At 41.5% G+C, this 26405-nt stretch overlaps 2 protein-coding genes and 1 long non-coding RNA gene across 3 annotated transcripts; 1 reads left to right on the top strand and 2 right to left on the bottom strand.

The window, feature by feature from the left end:
• Nucleotides 1–11454: 11454 nt before the first annotated feature.
• LOC311251843 (lamin-B2-like) lies at nt 11455–16079 on the bottom strand (the record flags this gene model as incomplete). Its single annotated transcript, XM_084344488.1, has 6 exons — nt 11455–11478; nt 11620–11709; nt 11882–11989; nt 12214–12327; nt 14953–15057; nt 15957–16079. The coding sequence occupies 6 exons, from the start codon at nt 16077–16079 to the stop codon at nt 11455–11457; spliced, it is 564 nt and encodes a 187-aa protein (XP_084200614.1).
• A 327-nt stretch (nt 16080–16406) lies between these two features.
• On the bottom strand, nt 16407–17070 carry LOC311251444. Its single transcript, XR_014621407.1, has 3 exons — nt 17000–17070; nt 16651–16755; nt 16407–16455 (listed from the first exon to the last, which is right to left on the bottom strand). It is a non-coding gene; the product is annotated as an uncharacterized lncRNA (long non-coding RNA).
• A 4780-nt stretch (nt 17071–21850) lies between these two features.
• On the top strand, nt 21851–23069 carry LOC311251841 (high affinity immunoglobulin gamma Fc receptor I-like; the record flags this gene model as incomplete). The annotated part of the gene is made up of 5 exons (XM_084344486.1): nt 21851–21881; nt 21987–22031; nt 22140–22394; nt 22532–22777; nt 22922–23069. 5 exons carry the CDS (start codon nt 21851–21853, stop codon nt 23056–23058), a joined length of 714 nt encoding a protein of 237 aa, XP_084200612.1. The 3' UTR covers nt 23059–23069.
• Between the last annotated feature and the right edge of the window lie 3336 nt (nt 23070–26405).

The following is a 26405-nucleotide window of genomic DNA, read 5'->3' as shown; positions in this document are numbered from 1 at the left end:
ATCAGCTTCCTTTCACTAAATAGGAATGATGTAGACTTCCGCAGCTGCAGCAACTGTCTGAGTTAGTATTTTTAAATCTGTAATCTGAAAACACACAGAATCATCTTGTAACTGAAAATGAAAAAATCTGAAAAATAATTGAATGGTTTCAGTAACAAAGATCTGTCCACACAGCTAACTGCAGAACATCAAAGAATGTACAAATATCACTGTAAAAACAAAATATCTTCATTTATGTTTTGTAAAAACATACATTGAAGTTAATATTTCTCAAAGCAAATGTTGTCAACATCAGCACCTGTAATTCTAGGATTGAACTCAACCACATATTACATACAAACTTTCTCATTTCTCATCTCATTATGCAGAAAAATAGATACTTCTAAAGTGAAAAGTTGAATAACAAACAATGTAAAACATAAAATACATGAACAACATAACTACTGTAAATGTATATTTGTGTTGCAGGACATTACATTTTAATATTAATATTTAGTCCAGTAAAAAAAAGCACAAAAACGTTATGAGTTATGTTAGCTCACATTTTGAACAGTTCAATATTTGAGATTTCACAATGAATTTTTACTTCAACAATAAGAAGTGTTTTTTCAGGGATATGTTCACTGGATTGTCTGCATTTATATGCCCCGTATAAAACAACACAGTCCGGACGAACAGAGCAAAGTCTCTTAAATGCACTTCCATCGTCAAGCAGTCCATCTTCAGATCATCACATTATCACATAGTTTAATGGAAGTGCAGTTGGATTCTCTCAGCACCACGGTTGTCCTCTCTAAATCCTTATGAATCCTCCTTCAAATCTTTCCATCAACTCATGATTCCCATTGAGGTCAAGGAAAAGTGTTCAGGAAAAGACATAGAATGTAAGTTTATTGATCATTTGACCCAATCCATGGTCAGCTCTTGTTTACTGTATTACAGGATATTCACCATTTAGCAGCATTGTTGTTGTTAATGGTGACTCATGTCTCTAGAATGAGAAAGTGTTCACTCTCACAGTCAGGTGTTCAGACAGACACCAGGTCAAAGTGAAGTCAATTAAAGAAGAGAGTGGGATCAATTCAGTTTTACTTGCTGTCTGAACAACTTTAGACTCACACAGGACAATAGTTATGCTGACTTCTTGTTGTTAGGGTTATGGACAGCAGTGACACTTGAGTCTGTTCAGTCTCATAAACAGTTGTTTGTTGTCCCAGATTTGCTCCCATAGGTTGTTTGAATTCTTGGTGTCAGACAATCAATCAGTGTGATAGAAACAGAAATTGTTAAAGCATGTTTTAGATTAAAAATTAACCTTGGTCTCTAGCTCCCTCTTCAGGTCACTGCTTCCCAAGCTTCCACTCTTTTTATCCTCACCTTCTGGAGCTGCTTCTCCAAGACAAGCTGAGAGACATTTTGTTTTTATTTAGTACTTAAATTAGTGCATATAATATCCTGGTTTGCATAAAATCTAAGTTCAAATTGGACAACAAAGCTAAATTAGTTAGAATATTTTAGATCATAATAAAAAAAATAACCTTGGTCTCCAGGTCCCTCTTCAGGTCCTTGTTCAGCTTTTTCTCTTTTCGTCTTCTCCTCATTGAGCTTCTTCTCCCACTTGGAGGGAAAGGAGAGACGACTTTTCATCACTTCATTTAGTGAAACAACATCCTGGACTAAATGAAGGACTGGAGGTTGTGATTACCTTTTAATGTGCATATTGTTTGAGGTTTAAGCTCTGTTTTGGTCTGAGCACATTAATACTGTATATATATCAAGTACATAGCTTATGTAACAGTCAGTGCTTTACTTTACAAATGAAATCATCAAGTAATTAGAAAATAAGCGCACTGAAGTGAAAGAAGAATTGTCAAAAATATTTAATAAACAAAGAATGTTTAATTTGAAAATGTACAACAAAATAAGATTTGTATTGTATTTATATTATAAGTACATTCCCTGGTACACTTGTTTGTGCTACAGTGGAACTTTAGTCCAGTTTCAGTTATTTGGTGTCTCAGATTTGCCCTCATGGTTACTGATCTAAGTAAAAAATGAAAAGATGAACCTTGTTACCTCTCTTTCTGCTTCCTCTGCCTTCTGCTGCTCATCCTGGAGCTGTTTCTCCAACTGGGAGGAGGAGAGAAGACAACAAAAGAGTTGTGAGTGCAGCTCCCATCAGCTACCCAACATCAGCCATTAGACTGAAGCTAACCTCCCTTTCCCAGGTTTACTGGCATCAGGCGAGACTTTCAGCGCTGGAAAAGAGAATTTGAGGCCCTTCAGAGGCAAGGAGAACCCACCGGGTCAAGAGAAGTCAAAAAGTTCCGGCTCCTTGACAGTTTGGATGAGAAAATAATGAGAGATCTTCGATTAATGACCTATAACACAGCAGATGACATATTTCGGGTTCTGGAGAACCGGTTTGGAAGCCAAACTGCCATCGCCATCGAAATAGTTGAGGAGCTCCAGAGACTTCCAGCTGTCAGAAGTCATCAGCCCAAGAAAGTTGTTGAGCTCATTCAAGCTGTTGAGAAAGCACTTGAAGACCTGAGTGACCTTGGTGACACTGGTGCTGTAAAGAACCCTCTGGTGACAAAGTCAATAGAAAGCAAGCTTCCTGACGGATTGAAGAAAGAATGGCTTCTCTATGCAGCAGAGAGAAGCAGTGCTGATCCAGAGAGACGTTTTGACAGTCTTCTGACCTTCCTCAAGAGTCAAGAGAGGATCTATGAGCAGCTGGACCAACTGAGGGATGAAGAGCCGCCAAGGAAGGAAATCCGACCTCAGCAAAGGCAAGCCAGAACCAGAGCCTCAAACCAGTCAAGTAATCATCTCTCAGGATGCATCGTCTGTGGCGACATTAGGCATAAGAAAAAGCTGTACTTCTGCAGAAAGTTCCGCGTGCTCAAGCTCACAGAAAAGAAGGATGCATTGCAAAAACTGGGAGCCTGCTGGAAATGTCTGGAGGTCCATGATGATGAGACTCACTGCAAAACTTAATTCCTGTGCAGAAATCCTGAGTGTGAGGACAAGAGAGCCACAGACCACCACTACTATCTGTGTCCCAATGCTGAAGCATCCAGAGGCAGCACGGCCCAGAGGAGCAGCAAAGGCAGCACAGTGGGAGGTGGCAACAAGAGGAATTTCACCGAGGCCCAGGAAGAATTCTTCAGAAAGCTCTCACATGAATTAGCCCAACAATGCCTGGACGCATTCTGCAACACAGCAGCGAGCACCTCCCATGTTGCAAAGAGTCACTCAAGTCTTCTGGTAGAGAGCGGGCTAGTGGAGTGGCCTGTCATCATGATACTTTTGGAGGTAACAGCCAATGCTGGCCAGAAAATTGGGAGCCTGATTGATCTAGCTTCTGACACCAATTATATCACCCATGAGGCAGCAGGCCGGCTCAATCTCAGAAGCAAAGACATCACGCTTGTGATCCATGGTGTAGGAGGCATGAAAGTCTTCGTCAATACAAAGCGGTACCTCCTGAAAATCCATATTAACACCCCTAGAGGCACTCTCAAGTCCCACCAGCTGGTTTGCTACGGCTTGGACAGAATTGCAGATATCCAGTTCTTCCCAGACATCCCGCTCAGTGACCTGGCAAGGCCAAGAGAGATCCAGCTCCTTGTAAGTCACAAGGAGGGTCAGCTGGCTCCGCAGAAAATCCGCACAGTGGGGGACCTCGTGCTGTAGGACGGACCAATGGGAAAGACAGTTGTCGGCTCCCATCCTGGGCTGTTTGAGGAGGTCACCGCATCAGCCCCAAGAAGGACTTCGCACTTCACAAGATCTATGAGAACTGCTGCTGTGAAGTATCCAGAACACACCTGTGTAGTCCCAATTCATCCCCCACAAAACCAGCAAGCCCCAGTTGCTGCCCAACCTCAGCACCCAGTTGTGCTACTACTACATCCTACTTCCTCGACTGGTGGAAATGGGACAGCATCTGTGCTGGCTGTGTCCCGAGATGTGGGGGCTGTCGGTGTGGAAACTGTCAGCCAGGCGGCAAAGAAATAACCCTTGCTGAAGAAAGAGAGCTGGAGGTGGTAAAGAGTGGGCTCACATAAATAGCTGCGGATGACCACAGTGAGAGGCCTCAGTGGCACACCAAGTACCCGTGGGTGGAAGATCCAACCACATTACCGAGCAACAGGAGTGCAGTTGAGGCCACATTCTTGAGGACTGAGAGGCAGCTGGCCAGAGAGCCAGAGTGGAAGGCCGCCTATGCTGCTCAAGTTCACGAGATGGTCAAGCGCCAGGCCACAATGAAGTTGACCAAAGACGTCCTTCATGCTTGGACTGGCCCAGTATGGTACATCAGCCACCTTATCGCACTCAACCCACACTCCGTCACAACTCCAGTGAGACTGGTCTGGAACAGTAGTCAAACGTGCAGAGGGGTGAGTCTCAATGATCTCCTACTAAAAGGCCCAGACGTCCTCAACTCAATCCGTGCTGTGCTTCTCAAATTCCGAAGGGGAGGGTTTGCTGCTCTAGGAGACATAAAAAAAAAAAAAAAAAAACGTATAATTCAGTGTAGCTGGAAGACCAAGAAGTGCATTTGCATAGGTTCCTGTGGTGTGACTCTGAAGAGGAGGAGCTGGGTGAATATGCAGTCATGAGAGTTAACATTGGAGACAAGCCAGCAGGTTGTATCGCTCAACTCGCCATGAGAGGGACAGCTAATATCTCCCAGTTCAGCCACCTTGAGGAAGAGCGGCGAGTGCTACATGAAGACAGCTATGTCGATGACCTCTTAACCTCCCATGACAACTTGGACCAGCTTAAAGTCATCTCAGAAAATGTGGAGCAGATCCTGAAAGCAGGAGGGTTCGAGCTGAAGCCGTGGGTATTCTCTGGTCAAAGTAGGAGGGAGTCTTCTGGAAAACAGGAACAAGTGGCTACTCCAATGACTGTGATTCTGCCGAATCAGCTCAAAGGAGGAGGACAACAAAGCTCTTGGCCTCGGCAACACGCTGGAAGATGTCAAGCTTCATGTCATGGTTGGGATAAACTTGAGAACTTGGGAAAATGAGACTCGCACAAGACCTTCGACTGGAGCAGGTGAGAGCTCAGACGCCAGACCCACTGACACAACGAGAGTTACTCAGCCAAGTTTCTGGGCTGTATGACCCAATTGGTCTAACGACACCTGTAAAGCAGAAAGGGGCCATTTTGGTACAGAGAGCATTTCAGGAGGCCAAACCCAAGTGTAGCACCATCAAAGACACTTGGGACCTTGCGCTATCAGGAAAGCTCAGAGGAGATGCCATCCGCCTCTTTGAAGAATACGCTCAGCTGAGCAAGGTCAAGTTTCATAGAGCACTGACACCAGTGGGCGCACTGGCTGAACCTGATGCAATCACCTTCTCCGATGGCAGCGAGAATGCTTATGGTGCCGTCCTGTATCTGCGGTGGGCCTGTGACCAAGGGTAGGTACTCCATTCGGCCCTGAAAACCTCCTGGGTGGGGCTTGAGGTTAACCTGGCGTTGATTGGCTAAAGCTAGAGCAGGCTCTGATGCCATCAGAAAGCACCAAAACAACCGGCATTTTTAAAATCCAGCAGAAGGGGAGCATTAGCCTAGCAGACAACAAGAAAACACAAGATGTACGACAAATGGACCGACGACGAGGTGCAGGCGTCACGATCGAAACTGTCACACGATTACGTGGCAATCGAAACTCATGACATCGCCGAGGGGTCCGACTCTGCAGTGGAGACACAACCATTGAGAGGGCCGAGTGAGAGGACTGTTCCTGCAGAAGTTCCTACCCCCTCCTTTTGCCAGGAACTCCTGCAGTGGAAACACAGCTTAGTAGTCCTTTAATGTAAAATAAATACTCAATAACAAGTAAAACAAACTGTAAAACTCTGCTTAGGGTAACATTTAAAAAGACAGTCAGGGTTAGTCACAAACCTTTATGTAACTATAGGTCATGCATATTGATCTTCATGTACTGTATTACATTCATAATGGAACTGCTATGACAACTTCTGGCCCCAAGATGTCCTTGTAGAGCATGTAGAGCACCAGCAGGTGGCCTCTGACACTCCAGATCTGGTGGCTCTTTCTTCACCTGAGCTCTTGAGAGTGCAGCAGTGAATGATTTCTTCTGCATCTTTCCAACACTCTCTCTGGCAGTTGCTGATACATCCTTTGCAGACTTATTCGGCCACTCATTGGCTGGTAGACTCAGGAACTTTGGTCCTTGCTGCCATGGTGAATTTCCACCCAAGTCTCTTGGACCAGCCCCACGAGTGATAATAATCTGCGATGTTCAGTGGTCCAGGGATCCACCACCAATCCTGAAGTTGCGTGCTGCTTTGGATTTCTCCAATCCTGTTGGCGAAGAAGGTCTGGAAGCCATAGCTCTCACGTTGAATTGCACCAAGGACTGTTTGGCTGTCAACAAAGTGGTACCACTGCTTGACTTGAATTCGGCCATGTTGCTCAAAGTACTTCTTTAAACAGGCGGCGAACACTGCTCCACAAAGCTCTGCCTTGACTGCTTCCCCCTTATGGTCCAAGGGAGTCAGATTAGCTTTAGACTTCACCAGCCTCACCGTAGAACCTGGAGTAGGTACTCCGTTGGCCCCCGTAAAAGTTCCTGTAAATGGCCCTGTGGGGGAGGTTCCTGCAGTGGAGACACGCACCAACGGGGCCGGCCCCTTAAAATTACCCCGTGGAAACGTGCCTCTACTGTTTCCTCAGTAGATCTGACTGGATCTTTGACCTGAATACTTTCATCATCACTGGGAGAATTTATATTTAGCTCAGTTGCAAAATTGCTTTCTGGGATTCTTGCAGAAGTGAAGTTACAGGATGCATTGACACAGCGGTTTTATCTAAAGCATTTTACAATCAGACTTCACTCACACAACAATGGCAGCAAGCTGCCGTGCACAGCCTGGCTTAGCAATTCAGAACAATATGGGGTTTAGTGTCTTACACAAGGACTCAGCCATCCCAGGTTAAGGTAACTAAAGGATTCATGATCCAACTGCAGGGGCAGGTTCAGATCTTTCTTGAGTGAGTGTCTGTAACTGAAGGACTGACAGATCATGTTAAAGTGACTGTGACTCTCAAGCTCTTGCATCAACATCAGAAATAACTGCACAGGAAGAGGAAGTTGTCACCAACACACTTCAGTTGTATTTCAGTCTGACAGTCAGACAGTCAACAGGAAGACACCATGGAGGTCACATCGCTCTGCTTCAGACTGTGTGAGTCTCAGGTTTTCTTCTTTTCTTCTAAGTTTTAAATCCTGTAGATCAAACCATCTATGTCTGATATTTAACTTTACTTCTGTTTTATCCAGTGATGCTTGAATTTATTCTGCTGGGGACACAAGTTCAGGACAGTTATACTCAGAAAAGTGGTGAGTGAGAAATAGAAAATTCTGAAAGATACTCTTTAACATTTTGTTAGTATTATACTTTCTACCTAAAGGACCCACACTGAATATCGACCTAAACCTTTTAAATCTGTTTGTATCTAATGCTCTAATAGATATTCAAGATTTATTGAATGTAATGAATTAATGAACATGTTCCTAGCAAATACCAGAATATATTTAACAAAAAATCCAATTTATTCTGCCAAAATTCAGAGATATTGAGACTTCACTGATCTTGTTTCATCTGTATATACTAAAGACATCATAAAATTCCCGTTCTGAATATTTCTTTACAGACACTATCATCTTTTTCTTGGTTTCAGATGCAGTTGTGCTTCGTATCGCTCCAAACAGACTGCAGCACTTTGAAAACCAGCCTGTCTCTTTTCATTGTGAGGGGACTGATGATTCAATTCAACTCAGAGGGATCACGAGTGCTAAGGAATTTGATCCAGAATGTGATATTACGAGGACGTCAACAGGGTCTTCCTGCCCAATCGATAGAGTCTATTCATTAGACAGTGGAGAATACTGGTGTGAGACTGCGGGGGGAGAGAGAAGCAACAGTGTCAACATCACTGTCACTGGTATGATTGTTGTGTTTTTAAAACCAATACATACTGTAACTATATGTAACTACTACTACTACTACTACTATTTGTAATTATCTTGTAGGTATCTAATCCAGTATGTCCAGTAACATACTGGACTCTCAACTGATATATTCATTATTCTCAGACCAACCAGACCGTAAATTCATGTAATTAACATATTATTTCAAAGTGGGGTTTTTTGGTTTTTTTTCTTTACAGTCATGCAAAAATACGTAGAAAAATGTTAAAATGCTCAATCATTACTGCTTAACACAGCCTTTGGAAATATCACATGTGGTTTAAGTTCATTTCTATGCAGATGATGCACTATTTTTTCTCCATTCTGTGAATGTCACCACCTAACCCTACATGTTATGTTCAGCCTATTTTCTCGTATCTGCAAAGACTAATATTACATTTTTTTATCATGTTGTTCAGCTGGTTCTGTGATCTTGGAGAGTCCTGCTCTTCCTGTTTGGGAGGGCAGAAATGTGATTCTGCACTGTAGAAACAAGACAACCTACCTCCAGGCTTACTTCTACAAAGATGACGTCCTCATGGAGAGTAGTCCTACAGGAGAAATGACCATTCACAATGTCAACAAGTCTGTCGAAGGAATCTACAGGTGCAACATCCCTGGTGTTGGAGAATCACCTGGAAGCTGGCTGGGTGTCAAAGGTAAAACTATACTCTGTACTTTTTCAGGTCATAATTAAGCTGTAACTAAGTTTAGCAAGTCTGCAGTGTCACCAGAACGCAACTGAATGTTGATTTCTTCTTCTAATGGTTCTTTAAAAACAGAACACCAACTCATTATCACTGTCATTGGTGTGTTAATTGTTCTATCATAAATCATTGCTTGAAATTCATGAGATTATCGCCTGACTGTGTAAGAACAATAGAGAGAGCTAAAAGAAGACATGAAACTGTTATCAACCATTGTGCTAATTCCCACAACATGATTTAATGAGTGTAACAATCTAAGAACAAAGCTATCCAACCTTTGTTTTCCAGCTGGTTCTGTGACCCCTGAGAGTCCTGTCCTCCCTCAGACCAAGGGCACTCTGCACTGTAGAAACCAGAAGACTTCCTCCAACCTCCCAGCTGGTGTCCATGAAGGTGTCCTCCTCTTTGGGAGCAGCTCTGAAGGAGACGTGACCATCCACATTGTTTCCAAGTCTGATGAAGGGTTCTACAAGTGTAACATCTCTGATGTTAGAGAATCACTCGAGAGCTGGTTGGCAGACAGAGGTAAAACATTCAAATGATTAAAATTAAAATAGCTAAAATAGATAAATAGACAAAAGAGCAGAACATCAACCCAGTAGATTGTCAGCAGCCCTTAGAGACAACCTGCTAATGCTGTCATGCTCTGACAGCAGATATATCCTCTTGTCTTTGCAGCTCTTCACAGAGAGACGTGTCCCGTCTCGGATCACTCCTTCTATCTTCTCCTCCTCTTAAGGACTGTTTTCACCATTTTGTTGGTGCCTCTGCTGCTGCTGCTGGTGGGACTGCTTCACTGTGGGAAACTCAGAGTTACACTCAAATGACTCAAACTTGTATACAAGTAACGGACTGATAAATGACCAACACAGAGTCTTGGAAGCTTGTTTAGTCATTACGATCCACCATCATGCTTTGGGTCTGAGACAGTCAGAAAGATTGTTTTACATTTCATCTTCATGTCTTTTACTTTTATCATAGTTTAAGTTTGGTGTTGAGCTTCTCTGTGCTACGTGTTCAGTCTTGCAGTGGCTGTTTAACTTTCTCACGCTCAGACAAGGTTTAAAAACCACAGCGGTACTGACTGATGCATTGACTATTTTTACAAAGCTACATGTCAGTTCTCTCAGTCAGTAAATGTTCTGGGTTCTGTTTTAGAGTCACAGATGCTGGTGATAATTTGAGCTCCTCAGACACAAACCACATGAGAAAACGTCTGTATGTATGTAGACGAGGCGTTCAGGAGGCTCAGTAGAATAAATAGTTCATGGTTTGAGTAGCTTGAAGTGTCAGATGTGTCTCGAATGTATATACTGTAAGGAAATGTAAAGTCAGCCTGTCTAAATATTCACATTAAACCATCTGCTGTGTTACTGCGTCAACCGAGTTTGTGTTTTTATCTGTCAGTCCCAAAATATCAGAACAAACTGAACTAATAAACTGAAATAATGAAATAAAAATATAACAGAAAGGTGAACGCAGTGAGAGACCAGAGACTTTAGAAACGTAGATAACTTGTAATTTTTTTGAGTTGTATTTTTCAACTGTTCTTTGTAAAAGTTTCATGTTGGGCATTAATAATGGAGGTTGGTTTCTCAGTAGGAAGTACACAAAGTCATGTTTTACAAGGAAAGTCTGAATGTTTGTCTCAAAATAAGGACATAAGGATCCAAACAGGAACATAAATATTTAACATAATTCTCTCTTTCCTTCAAACTGGCATTTTACAGTCCCTGATATTTTTACAGAAGGACTTTATTAATATATTTGTTCGGAAGAGGGCTTGAATATTGTTTCTATGTTTTCTACTTTATCAACGATGATATGTTGTGGTTTCTTTCTTGTGACAAATGTACTTATTGTAAGTCACTTTGGACAAAAGTGTAAAAGCTAAATGCCCTAAATGTAAATGTACATTTTAATATATACTTTTGGTAGAGTAGCAGATTCAGTTTGTTCAATATCCACATTTAGTTCAGGAGAGAATCAGGCAACATGTTATTGTGTGAACGTTACATTCATCATGATTTCTGAATTTGATTCCTGGTGCACCATAAAATCCTCTGATGTTCACTGACATTTATGATCGTTCACTAAAAAGGAACAGCAGCCATCCTTCCACTCAATTTATTTAAATATCTTTCTTAGTATTAATAAAGTTCAGATTATATACAGAATCATATTTGAACAGAAATGTGTAAATAAAAAAGATGTGGTCAACAACAAATCATCAAAGTCCAAATATCACTCAGAGCAAATAGAAATAAAAACACTTGGTGAAAAGATTCAACAGTTGACAGAATTGTAAACAGACAGTTAAACTGAATTACAAATGTGAAACACAATAATAAAAATATCTTTACTGTGAAGAAGATCCAGAATACACTTGCTGTTACATAACGACCTTATATACATTTGTGTTGTAAAAAAAAGTTTCATGTAAATATTCAGTTTGTTGACTTTATTTTATCCTTCATAACAACTGAATATTTTTAATATGTCACAAGAGAAACATGTAATAATGTTTGAGTCAATATTAATAACAAAGGTTACTCTGTCTTGTCTCCAGATAACAAAGTGATGTGATGTCATGTTTACTGCATTACAAGCACAACATGTGTTTTCACAGAAACATCTGAGTCCTGCTGTTCCAGATGTTTCATGTTTCAGTTTGCTGGATTTCAGCTCTGTTTCCCCTCAGAGTGAATCTTTGTGTTTATGGATGGTTCATTTCTCTGATGGCTCTAAGCTCTAAAAGAGGAGACGGTCAGAGTTCATATGGAGAAAAGAGGGAAGGTAAATAATGCTGTGACAGCGGGGCTGATTATTATCTTTCAGTCAATACGATTTTAAGTTATAGAGAATCTTTCCAGGACAGCTGATGAGGGAGACCTGCACTTTGTCTGCAGAGCTCCAGAACCTCAGGTCCTTCAACACCACGTCAGCGGGAGGATAACTGCTGACATAAGCACAGCAGCCCACCTGTAACACAGACATACAAGCTGAATTATTATTATTATTATTATTATAATTATTATTATTATTATTTCCTAAAGTTTACTTTTTTTTCCAAATGGAACAAATCAACAGTAGTGAAAGAAAGGAGAAACAAAAGGATACATTTAACAACATCAGTTGAGAAATCAAGACTCACAGTGAAAACTTCTCCAGCCTTGAGGTTGCATGGTTCCTTAAATGTGTGTTTGATGGGTTCATTGTCGTTGACCTGTATGTGTAAGGCCCAGCCTCCCAGTCGTTGGTCCTGCAGGAGGGAAATTCATTGCCAGGTGGAGGAAGAGAAAGAAAGACGAGAGAACAAATGAATGTGACCGAGTGTTAAATCTCTTGTGTTTATAAATGATTACATTTCACTCTTTATGTGAAAACGAGAACATGGATTCATGTTGGTTTGGTTTGAACACGTGAAATGTTCCTGATACACTTGGTTAACTCATCAATTGTTTATCCACACATGAACATCTTTACCTCAGTGGATGTGTTTATGAGTTGGATATATTTGTCTTGTGGGTAGACCTTAACGCCAACTGCAGGTCCTGTGGTTGAGCTCTGACTGTTCCTCTCCTGTTCCTCAGACTCTCTCTGGGGGAGACAACACACACAGATCAGTCAGTAATCAACTTATTTCAATATGTTGCTCATATCCCTGTGTGTGTGTGTGTGTGTGTGTGTGTGTCTGTGCATGTGTGAGCCTCAGTGCTTCCTCTCAGGTTTCTCCAGCCAACAAACAGACAGATGGATGTTGATCTCACAGCAGGAAGTGACGGACTGACAGAACCTGAACTGTTTCACTGCCGACTGAAACACACTTTGTTTTCAGACTGTTGTCTGTCTTATAACATCAATTCCAAAAAAGTGAGGACGCTGTGTAAAACATACAGTTGTTTTAACATTTACTCAGAAATCAGTAAAAACTAATATATTTAATGTTTCTATTGATTTTCATACATATATGCTTATTCTGAATTTTCCAAATGTTTCAGACATGTTGGGACAGGAGCGACAAAAGACTGTGAAAGTTGTGTTACGCTCCAAAGACATTCACAGGTGAACTGGCTCACTGTTAACAGGTGATGGGATCATGATTGGGTATGAAAGGAGCATCCTCAAAAGGCTCAGTCGTTCACAATAAAGGATGGAGCGAGGTTTGAAAGGCTCTTGAGGACAAAATTCAGGATTGTCAACACCTATTAATTTGGAAAGAGCAATGACCGATGCAGAAACTCCAGTTCTCAGCGGACCAAAAGTGTAACTTCATCATTAATGTTTAGTAGAATAGTAGAATAATTTTTCAAAAACGAGACTTAGACTTATAGAGTGCTGCAAAGAACTGACAGTGGTCCATTGTGTGTGTACTTATTTCTTAAGCTTGCTTGGTAAAAAAAATGAAGCCTCTGATTTTTACTGAAAAACAGGTGAGAAATCTCAGGCCGACATGTAGTAAAATTCTGCTTTATAAATTCAGATCCTCTCTGCTGCTTTGATAAATGAGTTCAGAGCTGCACAAGTTCACTGTTAATGAATCTGATGAAGACAATACATTAACAACCAGCAGAGAATATGTCTGTCTGACTGACTGACTGACTGTCTGTCTGTCTGTCTGTCTGTGTGTCTGTCTCAGCATTGATGTCAGTCACAGTCTAGTTATAAAAGGACTGAGGGATCCTTTTGTTAAAGTTATGAATAAACTACAATAATTGGCTGCAATGTTCCCTCTAAGCTGTGTGCTTGCGCAATTGTGCACTGCTCCCGCGTTCTCCGTGCACAGCAAATCTATGCAGCGCATAAAATAAAATCCAACCTGAACTGTAAATAAAATAAACACATAACAATTTATTCTGTACCATTTTGCAATGCAACTCAGTGAGTGACAGGTGACAACAAGCGGTAACTACAGTAAAACAATGACTAACACTGTCCAGCCAATGATATGATGCGGTTCACACGTATTTACTTACTCAGCCAATCAATGTCATTAACATCGCTTTATGTGTACGTGCCACTGTTTTGCAGGTTAGCTTATAGCTAACGGTGCGGCGGAGTTAAGAGAGGTAAATGCTGCTAACCCATTATTATGGTGAAACGAACGGGCAATGGCACATCCACTCATCAAGCCAAAGTACAAAAGAGATGCAGTTCTTTTAAGATGGAATGGCTGTCGGACTATGTGCGAAGAAAAGAACAAGAGGTGAAACTGGGTGAGATTTTATCTTTTTCGAGTGAGAAAGGGCTGCTCTGCAAAACATGCTGCGAAGCCAAAGTAGCAAGCGAGTTTTCGGAGGGAAAGGTGTGGACTGAATGGTAGTTGAACTACCCTTAAGCGTCACATTCAGCAGAAAAGTCATTTGAATGCTGTTGGAATTGTACGAAGACGCAAGACGGGAATGGGCATCGGTACATTATTGGAGGAGAGCGCAAAAGATCGACAGAAGAGGAACAAGCTGTCACACAAAAAGAAATCCGACCCCGAGCAAGTTAAAGTTCTCATCGACAATATTGTACTCGGCATCAAAATGAATGCATCAATGCTGTTGGTTCAACAAATCCACTATCACATGGCAAAGTATGTGAGTATACCAGAAGTAATCTAACAGAAATTACTGCTCTAATTTGATTCTTTTAATAAGATATGTCACTTGTTATGATCTCAGGTTTTTATGTGTTAATTTTATCCTTCCTTGTCTGTGTCTGTTCTGTCTGCTGGTGGGTTTCCTGCTTTAGCTGGAGTCCCAGTGTGCAGACCTGGACTCAGAAGTGGTAGCAGCTCTCTCTGTACCCTCACAGCCTCAGCCCAGAGATGGACTTCCTCTGAACAGCTGCAGACTAAAATTCAGGCAGAGAAGCTGTCTAAAGTGGACCTACTTTATTGCAGAATTTTTGATGTGATGAGGAAACCACAGTGAAGAAATTGTACTTCATCAAGACAGCTTACAAGAAAGGAGGAAGACTGGACTAGAACAGACTGGACTGGGACAGACTGGCTTCTTTCCAACTTAGGAGAAAGAGGGAGATTTATAGAGACATATTCTTTCATTAAAAATACATTAAAATAAAATATAAATCATTAACATTAAAATATTTCATCTCAAAGCTTCTCTGTGAAGTTTTAGACCTTTAGTAGCACCATGAGCTCACACAGGCTACATGCTCTACTGGACTCTGTGGGTATAGCACTGCTCTAACCAATAAAAAGGTCAAAAGATGAACCTCCTTGTTGTTGGACTCCAGGTCCTTCGTCAGGGTCTTCAGGTCGGTCTCCATCTCCTGAATCTTGCCCTGCAGCTTCTGGACTTCAATTTGTTTGTCATCAATCTGGAAGGAAAGAAAGATAAGAGTCCATTTCAGTTTGTACGTCTACGTTAAGCTGCTGCAGACAGAAAAACATTTCAGTTACTGCTCAGACTCTTATTGGCCAACTGCAACGACCAGAGCAACACAGACACTGTCCTCCCAACAACAACATGAATCCTTCAGATAGTGTCAGAGCAACACAGACACTGTCCTCCCAACAACATGAATCCTTCAGATAGTGTCACACAGCAACATGAACATTAAGTGACAAAGCATCAATAGTAACTATGATTTTCAGTTGTTTGTAACAGATTTAGAAGACACAGATGAATAATATCATCCTGCTGAGGTGCATGTGTCAGTCTAGAGGGCTCAACAGCTGTGATGTAATGATCCTTTGTCAAGGCTGCAGATTCATCACATATATCTGTGAACTGAAGCTTTTCTTACAGGGAACAGCAGCTGCAGACACACTGTGACAATCAATCCACAGTTTGTAGATCATCCACTGGTTGTACACTAGTAACTGACATTGTTGCATTCTGTTCTGGGTTTTTTGTTTTGTTTTTGTGTCATAAACAGAGACAATCATCTCAGCAGCAGAGAGACTTTACATCTGGAGACAGATGTTTTCACATGTCTGCTCTCTGTGCAACATTTAAGACTCAGTCTGAGTCAAAGCACCAAAAACTCTCTTCATGTTGCTGCATTTGAATGAAACCACCTGCTTGAGTCTCTCCACTGAGTGCAGACATGAACATACAGCCTCTACAGTCACACTGCAGTCGCTGCAACTTCCTCTGTTTGTCTCAAGACCTTTTTTACTTGAGCTGTTTGTGGAAGTGACTTGGACAGAAAAGTGAAAACAAACAAGTTTGAGGCTGAAACAAATGTTTCAAAGGAAAAGATAGAACAGAAACCTCTTTGGTTTTGGTGGCTAATTCTGTCTCTTCAGTCTCCAGCTGCTTCTTCAGTGTCTCCACTTCTTTTTTAGCTTCCTTCTTCTTCTGCTGCTGCTCCTCCTTTTTTGAACCCTGGATCATATTAAGAGACATGACTGAATGTACAATACTGTGACTCATATGGTAAAAAAAATTAGGCCTCTGATAATCTGCACAAGTTAACTGTTAATGAAACTGATGAAGAAAATACATTAACAACCAGCAGAGAGTCTGTCTGTCTGCCTGTCTGTGTGTCTGTCTGTCTGTCTGTCTGTCTGTCTCAGCACTGATCTCAGTCACAGTCTAGTTATAAAAGGCACTGAGGGATCCTTTGTAAAAGTAATGAATATATTACCATTATTGCCTGTTTGTTATTTCTATTTGAGGACACATCAGAGTGTGTTACTGTATTTAAATCATGAACACTTACCCAAAATAACCTAGAATGTTTGGCTATTGCAGCTCGTAATGTCTCCACCTGTGAGAGAAGATAAAGTGACATGAGAACATTAAAGCTGATGAATAATTATACAACATGACAGTTAATCTAAGTACAACAAGTATCTTTGTATACAGTCACTACATGGTATATAGTACATGTTACTGAGTAGAAGTAAATAAGATGATTTGAAGTGTCAGTCAGAATAAAACAGATGCAGATGAAGACATGAACCTCTGTGTTCTTGTTCTCCAGATGTTCCTTCAGTCTCTGCAGGTTCTCCTCCTTCCTCTGCTTCTCTTCATGGAGCTGCTGCAGATCAGCTTGTTTCTGTTTAAGCTGGAGGGACAGAGAGAAGGTTCAGAGACACAATGACAGACATGTTCACTTATCAACTGACTTTAAATCTGTGACAGAAAAAACAACATGTGTCTGGATTCAGCCTGCTGAGCCTCATGTGGACATTTAGTTTGTGACTGACCTGCCAGACTGCTGCAGCATTGACCTCTCTACACTATTAAAGACATAAAGATGTGACTTTAAACTGAAATCACAATCTTAAATGATGAAAGTGAAGATGAACCTCAGTCTTCTTGGTCTCCAGCTCTTTCAGGAGCTCCCCTCTGTTCTCAGCTGCCTCCCTCCTCTGCTGCTGCTGGAGAGAGATGACCAGAGACGAGACCAACACATTTTATTATGGAAGGTAAGTGATGATACCACAAAGTGACACATGCATATGTACCTCAGGATTGATTTGTGCAGCCTTTACCTTGTTTAAACCCTCCATTTGCACTATTGTGTCTGTCATGAGCGGCTCACTCTCTGTTTCGTCTTCAGGTCTGTTACGGTTAGAGCCGTTCGTCTCGTCTCCTTCATTAGTTTCATTTGACTTACAGGATAGGTTTTGTCTCCATTTCCACACAACAGAGCCAAGAATCAGAATAACCAGGATGCAAACAGCCACACTAACAGCCAAACCAACTGTGGTAGAAGAAACACTGGACAGAACCTCAAAGAAATCATCTGAAATGATAAAACACAGAATAACATGGCAGTTATAGAAAACTGGACCTCAGCTGTTTGAAACTAAAACAGTGATCACATCATTAATTTTATAATTCACTACCTTGAACATGTATGAGTGTCTCTCTGGTCTGGTTGGTGTGGTTCTGTTGGACTCTACAGGTGAAGCTGTTGCTGTGTCTCTTCTCCACAGTCACTCTGCTGCTGACAGTATAGAGGTCATCAGGACCTCTGACTGTCTCTGTAGGTCCAGCAGAGAGGAGGTTTCCCTCAGCGTCCAGCCAGAACACCTCAGGTTCTGGATACCAGCTGTTAGAGTCACAGTTTAAAATCACCCCTCCTCTGTTTCTGTCAATCCCTGACAGACTGATGACAGGTATGGATGCAGTATGTAATGCTGAGCAGGAGGAGAAGTTTAAAACAGTGATATCAGTGGAAGGAAAACATTGATGATATGCAAAACACCTTTGTGAAACTGTTAGTTTGAAAACATCTTCTTTCATTTTCCTTATGTAACTTCATACATACGTATATAACTCTGTCATATCGTCCACACCAACATCAACAGTTACTGTACATGTCAACTTACCAACAACAAGCCTAACAGAAGACTTTTTATTCATTAGCGGGATGTCACACACGTATGTTCCCTGATCAGAAAGTTGTACTTTGGACAGTTTCAGTGAAATGTTTCCTTTCTTCAGTTCATCAGGGAACAGTGATGTTCTTCCTTTGTAGGATGGATTCTTCACATTTACGAGGTCATGACCAGAACGCCTCACGTGGACAAATCTCTGGTCAAGGTCAGGTCTGGTCCACTCTATCGTCTCTGCATTAACATCCATCGCAGGTTTTAGGTGACACGGCAAAATTATGTCATCGCCAATTCCTGCCAGTATTGACCGAGGTGGACCAATTAACTGAGACTGACCTGGAAAGAAAATAGATGTGTTTATTAATTTGTATTGTAGGAGACAGTTTCCAAGAACATTTGTCTTTTAAGTAAATTAAAAGTGAAGTATCAGTCATAGCAGTTTTCCATAAATCAATAGAAAAGTGAGAGGGGGAGACAGTTTGGCTGAGACTGAATCATCAGTTCCTGCAATCGCTCATTCATTGCAATGCAGCTTTAATAAACACATGCAGGAAACCAAATAACTCCATCCATCATGGTTTCAGAATTTTTACTCAGCTTGCCTTTTGTTTCTGTAACCTACCTGTCCTGAGGCTTGTGATTGGGTCCTTTGTCATTAACCTTAATATGAACTGACCATTCAGGGCCCAGCAGACTCTGAGGAGTCTGAGACTTTGAGAAGGAGCTATATAACTTGTTGTTATACTCTTACATGTATTTAGGGAGTGTATAAAAGAGACTGTGGCAGAGAGTACGAGGAGGCTGCACTGAGAATGGCACACAGGGAAGTGTCAAAGAAACTAGGTTAAAATGTTCATCAGCATGATAGCCTCCAATCCAGTACTTCTGAGTCTACCTCCAAGACAGCTAAGCCTGCTAGCCTCCTACCTGCTACAGCTCCTCAGTCTGCTAACCGCTGGCTATATGCACTAGAATCCAACACAAGCATCCAGCCAGCTTGAAACCACAGAGGCAGCCAGTTCTTTTCCTGGCCCTGCCCTGGAAACCCTCCAGGAGGAACTGTTGCTCCCCGAGACATCTACCCAGCTCCACCTCTTCACGTCTTGTCTGCTCCCAGTTAACTGTCAGCAACCCAGATGACTGTTGCTCCTGATTACCCATTGGACCTCCAGGTAACCATCCCTGCCGAGTTCCAGCTGGAAGTCCCTGAATCACAGCACCCACAGTAGGCAGCCCCTGCCGACACCCAGCAAGATCTCCAGCTGCCCGCCTCCTGATCTGCCCAACAGCCGTCCACTTTTCCTGTGCTCCAGCGGTCTCTTGCTCCCCTGACTCCACTGGCTCCCCTGCCACCAGTCCCCAGCGGGGTTTCCCCCACATTTCAGCTAACCTGCCAGCCTCCTCAGTCTACTCAGCTACATGATCACCCTCCAGACCGTCTTTGCCCTTTTGCCCTGCCTCCCAGTTGCCCCTCAGAGATCTCCATCTCGGTCCTGCTCTGCAGCTCCTGGGCAGTCTGAATGAGAACTCTGGTTCCTCTCCTTCCCAAAATTTCAGTGCCCCCATTTTCCAGCTGTTCGGTGGTCTGCCTGATGTCTCTCTGTGCCTGACTTTTGTTTCTACAACCTACCTGCCCTGAGTTTTGCATTTGGGTCCTTTTTTAAACCTTGACACTCCCAGAGTTTTCATTTGCAACAGCAAAAACATTTTCATTACAAAGTCATTTGCCCCTGAGTGCTTCACTGAACCAATTGCATTAAATTTGCCTTCAGAGGAAAAATGTTTGAACACTGAACAGAACACTTTCCATGTAATGGTTGATTCATGGGTCATACCTCTACAAGAGTGTGTCAGGAGCAGATTTAAAACCCAAACTCTGAGGAGGGGTCTGAGCAGTGAAGGACAGGACAGTCTGTGGGTCTGGTGAGGCATCCTGCAGCTCTGAAAATGGACCAAGGATACAGCGTTTGAAAAGAAACGCTTTTGAATTGATATTTAGGTCAAATAAGTAATTCAGACATTCATGAGCAGACGTAAAGGGACAGGCCACCTATGAAGTGTTTAATCTCCGTGGAGTTGAAGAACTTGTGACACAGATTTAAATGATAACAAATGTAAATGTTGAAATCAAAGCAGCCGAGGCCGAGACGTCCTGTATCTTATATTGTTGTAGTAATGTTGTGTTTGTGTTGTGTATGAAAAAAAGGAACAGCACACACAATCCTGGCAATTTTCTCTCTATCGAACAATTAAAATACATGTGTGGACAAATATATGAAATCACACTCTTTTCACCTTTCAACATAGATGACCCATGTCCTCATATCTGAGTAGGTTGAACACAAACAGATCAACTGACCCAAAGGCTATAAATATAACTACAGTACTCTTTTATAAGATACATGTGTGGTCTAAATGCAGGGCTATGTTCGTTCTAGAAGGTGATAGTGTCTTTCAAAGTAGAAAGTTACAATATGTAGAATAAGCAAATATAAATAAAGAAGACGACGTACCTGTAGTATGATGTGTCGGTTACTTCACCTGACTGCGTGACCAAAGTCTGTAAATCATTGGCAGTTTGTGATCTTAATTCATTCTGGTTTATCAACTACAATCTGATCCACTAGATTTAATTCAAACCAGAATCAACAAATCAACAAGTAAAGCAAATTATATTTCAGATTTACGTCTGAGCACCATGGCTGAGATGATGTATTCATTAATCGATCAGTTATCTTTAAACACAGTGTTGTAATTCTGTCTGGTTTAAATAAGTTTCACTTTGAGTGTCTTTCTAACACATGACTGAACTTTGAACCTGTTGCTAGGCAACTGATGGCTTGTATAAAACCTTACAATAACCTTATAATACCTTAGCTGTAAACAGGAGGATAAGGAGCGATAACACTGTTCTTCTGATGTCTTGAGAAAACGACAGCGGTCGTGAGGTGTTAGGTCTGTTATCTTACTGTAGGGGGCAGAGCAGGTCTTCTGTGTCAGGTTCACATTGGTTGGATGCTGATTGAGGACAACAGCATACAGATCCAATTTTAAACTGTGATATTAATACTGACTGCAGAAGATCTTCACAAAAGAGTTTCTGACTGCAAGCTAAATGTTAGATTGTCTTTCAGCTTTACGTTCTGATCCATCACAGCCATTTTTACAATCACCTACTGACAAAATATGTGGCACTGCTTATTCAAAGAAATTCACCTACCAGTGCATATTGTATCTGTCCAGTGTGCACGATCATGCTAATGAGTAGACAACAAGAAACTCCTGGCAGGAGGTAAAGGTTGATGACGATCATGTCTGTGAAGATTCTCAGCCATGTCGTAGTAGAACCACAAGTACAACATCTAAGGCCAGTGGACGTCCCTTTGCAGTTCATGGTTCAAGTCCTTGACCCTACGCACAGGAGGACAGCTTGATGTTCTGAAACACCTCCATAGCGTAACCCCTCCACTCTGACACACTGTTCCGAATCCGACTCTCAACTTCCAATTACTTCTCAATAGGGTTACGGTCAGGGTCAGGGGTTCCCCAATAGCCTTTTCGGAATAGCGGGGTCTTTAGAAATAATGGGAAACCACGCCATTGTGAAGAATGAAAGTCTATCTTCGGAACAGCTGGGTTTCGGAGAGCCGGGGTGTAACCACGTCACAGGGCTGCACCACACTGCCGAATGATGAAGCCACACTGAGTTCAGCTTCTATATCAACATGAGAAATAAAGTGAACAGGAAGAGGAAGTTTCATCTGCGTTACACTTGAGCTGTAGTTCAGTCTGATGTTCAGTCAGCAGCGAGACAACATGGAGGCTGCAGCGCTCTGCTTCAGACTGTGTGAGTACTGACTCTCAGGTTTCTTGTTCCTGTGTATATACGGTGTACTGTATGCAGTAAATGAGTCTATGGGTGACATTCATTTTGTTTTCTTTGTCTATCCAGTAATGCTTGTATTCATTCTGCTGGGTGCACATGTTCAGAACAGAGGTGAGCAGAACTCAGTCGATGCTGAAGATACACATTACAAGTCACAAGGTGCAGATTGGTCTCATGCATGTTTCCTTTGTAACTTTCTTCACTGTCTTTCTGTGTCAGATGCAGCTGTTCATATCGTTTCAAACCGACTGCAGGTCTTTGAATACGAGTCCGTCTTTCTTCACTGTGAGGGTCTCGATGGCTCCACTCAGTTGAGAGGCATCAGGAACACTGCGGGGTTCATGACAGCGTGTGACGAGAAGATGTCAGTAGTGTTTTGCACTATTCAAAGAGCCTATCGAGCAGACAGCGGAGAATACTGGTGTGAGACTGAAGAAGGAGAGAGGAGCAACAGTGTGGAGATCACTGTCACTGGTATGTTTACAGCAATGAAATCCATGAGATCATCTCTGAAAATGTTAAAGACAATGTAGAGAGAGCTAGAAGAAGAAGATTAAACAAATTATATTTCATAAAATTTCAGAAAATGCTACAAAACGTTTGTTTTCCAGCTGGTTCTGTGATCCTGGAGAGTCCCGTCCGCCCTGTGACGGAGGGCAACAATGTGACGCTGAGCTGCAGAAACAAGACGACCATCTCCAACCTCACAGCTGATTTCTATAAAGAAGGCGTCAATATTGGGAGCACTTTCACAGGACAGATGATCATCCGCAGTGTTTCCAAGTCTGATGAAGGCCTCTACAAGTGTCAGATCATTGGAGGTGGAGAATCACCAGAGAGCTGGTTGGCTGTCAGAGGTAAAACATGACAAAAGTTAAAGTAGCTAAAATTAGATTAAAATGTTGTAGCATGTCTGCAGTCTTTCCATCGACTAAGTCTTTGTTCAGGACAATCAGAACAAAATAGCAACAACATAATAGATTTTCAATTTGTCTTTGCAGCTCTTCCCAGAGAGACATGTCCCTCCCTGTATGTCCTCCTCCTCTTAAGGACTGTTTTCACCATTTTGATGGTGCCTCTGCTGCTGCTGCTGGTGGGACTGCTTCACTGTGGGAAACTCAGAGTTACACTCAAATAACTCAAACTTATATACAAGTAACGGACTGATAAATAACCAACAGAGTCTTTAGTCATTACGATCCACCATCATGCTTTGGGTCTGAGACAGTCAGAAAGATTGTTTTACATTTCATCTTCATGTCTTTTACTTTTATCATAGTTTAAGTTTGGTGTTGAGCTTCTCTGTGCTACGTGTTCAGTCTTGCAGTGGCTGTTTGACTTTCTCACGCTCAGACAAGGTTTAAAATCCACAGCGGTACTGACTGATGCATTGACTATTTTTACAAAGCCACATGTCAGTTCTCTCAGTCAGTAAATGTTGTTCTGGGTTCTGTTTTAGAGTCACAGATGCTGGTGATAATTTGAGCTCCTCAGACACAAACCATATGAGAAAACGTCTGCATGTATGTAGACGAGGCTTCAGGAGGCTCAGTGGACACAACAAATAGTTCATGGTTTGAGTAGCTTGAAGTGTCAGATGTGTCTCGAATGTATATAAGGAAATGTAAAGTCAGTCTGTCTAAATATTCACATTAAACCATCTGCTGTGTTACTGCGTCAACCGAGTTTGTGTTTTTATCTGTCAGTCCCAAAATATCAGAACAAACTGAACTAATAAACTGAAATAATGAAATTAGAATATAACAGAAAGCTGAACGTAGTGAGAGACCAGAGACTTTAGAGACGTAGAGAACTTTGTAATTATCTTGAGTTGTATTTTTCAACTGTTTTCTTTGTAAAAGTTCAGTTTCAGAATTAAATGTTGGGCAGTAATAATGGAGGTTGGTTTCTCAGTAGGAAGTACACAAGGTCATGTTTTACAAAGAAAGTCAGCAAACTTCCAATAACAGTTCTGCTAAGTTATCATGAAGTCAGTGAATGTTTGTCTCAAAATAAGGACATAAGGATCCAAACAGGAACATAAATATTAAACATAATTCTCTCTTTCCTTCAAACTGGCATTTTACAGTCCCTGATATTTTTACAGAAGGACTTTATTAATATATAACTCTGGTAGAGTAGCACAGCTTCAGTTTGTTCAATATCCACATATAGTTCAGGAGAGAATCAGGCAACATGTTATTGTGTGAACGTTACATTCATCAGATGTTCATTGACATTTATGATCGTTCACTAAAAAGGAACAGCAGCCATCCTTCCGCTCAATTTATTTAAATATCTTTATTAGTATTAATAAAGTTCAGATTATACACAGAATCATATTTGTTTTGTTTGAACAGAAAATGTGTGAATAAAAAAGATGTGGTGGTCAACAAATCATCAAGGAACAATATCACTCAGAGCAAATAGAAAACAAAAACACGGTGAAAAGATTCAACAGTTGACAGAATTGTAAACAGAAAGTTAAAACTGAATTACAAATGTTAACACAATAATAAAAATATCTTTACTGTGAAGAAGATCCAGAATACACTTGCTGTTACATAACGACCTTATATACATTTGTGTTGTAAAATAAAGTTTAATGTAAATATTCAGTTTGTTGACTTTATTTTATCCTTTAAAACAACTGAATATTTTTAATATGTCACAAGAGAAACATGTAATAATGTTTGATTCAATATTAATAACAAAGGTCACTCTGTCTTGTCTCCAGATAACAAAGTGATGTGATGTCATGTTTACTGCATTACAAGCACAACATGTGTTTTCACAGGAACATCTGAGTCCTGCTGTTCCAGGTGTTTCATGTCTTCAGTTTGCTGGATTTCAGCTCTGTTTCCCCTCAGAGTGAATCTTTGTGTTTATGGATGGTTCATTTCTCTGATGGCTCTAACCTCTAAAAGAGGAGACGGTCAGAGTTCATATGGAGAAAAGAGGGAAGCTAAATAATGCTGTGACAGCGGGGCTAATTATTATCTCTCAGTTAATACGATATCTTTCCAGGATAGGTGATGGTCCTCCAACACCAGGTGAGCGGGAGGATTACTCTTGCTATAACTATGGTAACCCACCTGTGACACAAACATACAAACTGAATCATTATTATTATTATTATTATTATTATTTCCTTAAGTTTACTTTTATTTCAAATGGAACACATCAACAGTAGTGAAATAAAAGAGAAACAAAAGGATACATTTCACAACATTTATCGAGAAATCAAAACTCATGGTGAAAACTTTTCCAGCCTTGAGGTTGAATGAGCCCTCAAATGTGATGTGATGTCATACACATAAATAATCTTCAGATAAAATAAAGTAGTGATGATGAGACTGAACAAAAGATACATGATGAGGGATCTTTTCTCTTGTTAAAGTATGTGAGTCAAAATACAGAAGAAGACATGACAGAAAGGTACTGCATGGTCTGATCTGATGTTCCGTCTTGGTCTGCAGCTTCTGTTGCTCCTCTGTGAGCTTCTTGACATCAACTAGTTTATCAGGTGGATCAATGACCAGCAGAGCATCTTACAGCTGTTAGTCTCCAGCAGTCTGTCTCTTTAACAGCTAAATGCTCCACTTTGTTAGTCTCTAACTGTGTCTGTCTGCTGTTTGCTGCTGAGCAGGTGGTGTACAGTGGCTCTTTATTCATGTTTCTATGTGTATAATGTGTAAAATTGAACTTATGGTTAGGTATAGTACTCAGAATGGCAATAGTAATTATGATTTTCAGTTCTTTGTAACAGTTTTAGAAGACACAAATAAATAATATCATCCTGCTGAGGTGCATGTGTCAATCTAGAGGTCTCAACAGTTGTGATGTAATGATCCTGTGGCACTCCTCAAGTCAAAGGCTGCAGATTCATTGTTCGGTTACGGGTGTAACCTTTGTTCTCTGAGCGAAGAGACTATCTCTCCACCCATTACATATTACATATGTATGGGGAATCGACCTACTGGATCGTGCAACGTGGATACTCTTTAAGACGCACTGGTTGTACCGGCCACGCCCTTGATAAGTGTTGTTTAAAACACCTGTGCTGCCGTGGGACTAGTGCTTCATACTGATCGACACACGCCTCCGAGCGGCCCTTTGTTGGAGAGATAGTCTCTTCACTCAGAGAACAAAGGTTGCACCCCTAACCGAGCGTTCTCTATCGTATCGAGACTATCTCTCCACCCATTACATATGTATGGGGAACCTCTGTAAGACACCCTGTGAGGAGGCCGTCCGGACCAAGCACAAGTGCAGATAGATAGATAGATAGATAGATAAATGAACTATTTACACTATTTAGACACCCCCCCGCTGATGGCGCTGCCAGATGCAAATGCTCCCTGCCATAAGCCCAGTGGCAAGACGCCAACCTGGGCCTACCAGCCCCGCAAGACGCAAGGGTGTAGTGGAGGGGAATAAACCTCAGATACCTGCCAGACGCAAGTCTGCCTGAGTTGAAGAAAA

Source organism: Pagrus pagrus (genome assembly GCF_965226575.1).
Source record: "Pagrus pagrus genome assembly, chromosome: 22".
NCBI classification, from domain to species: domain Eukaryota; kingdom Metazoa; phylum Chordata; class Actinopteri; order Spariformes; family Sparidae; genus Pagrus; species Pagrus pagrus.
This window is presented reverse-complemented; position numbering and strand designations above follow the sequence as displayed.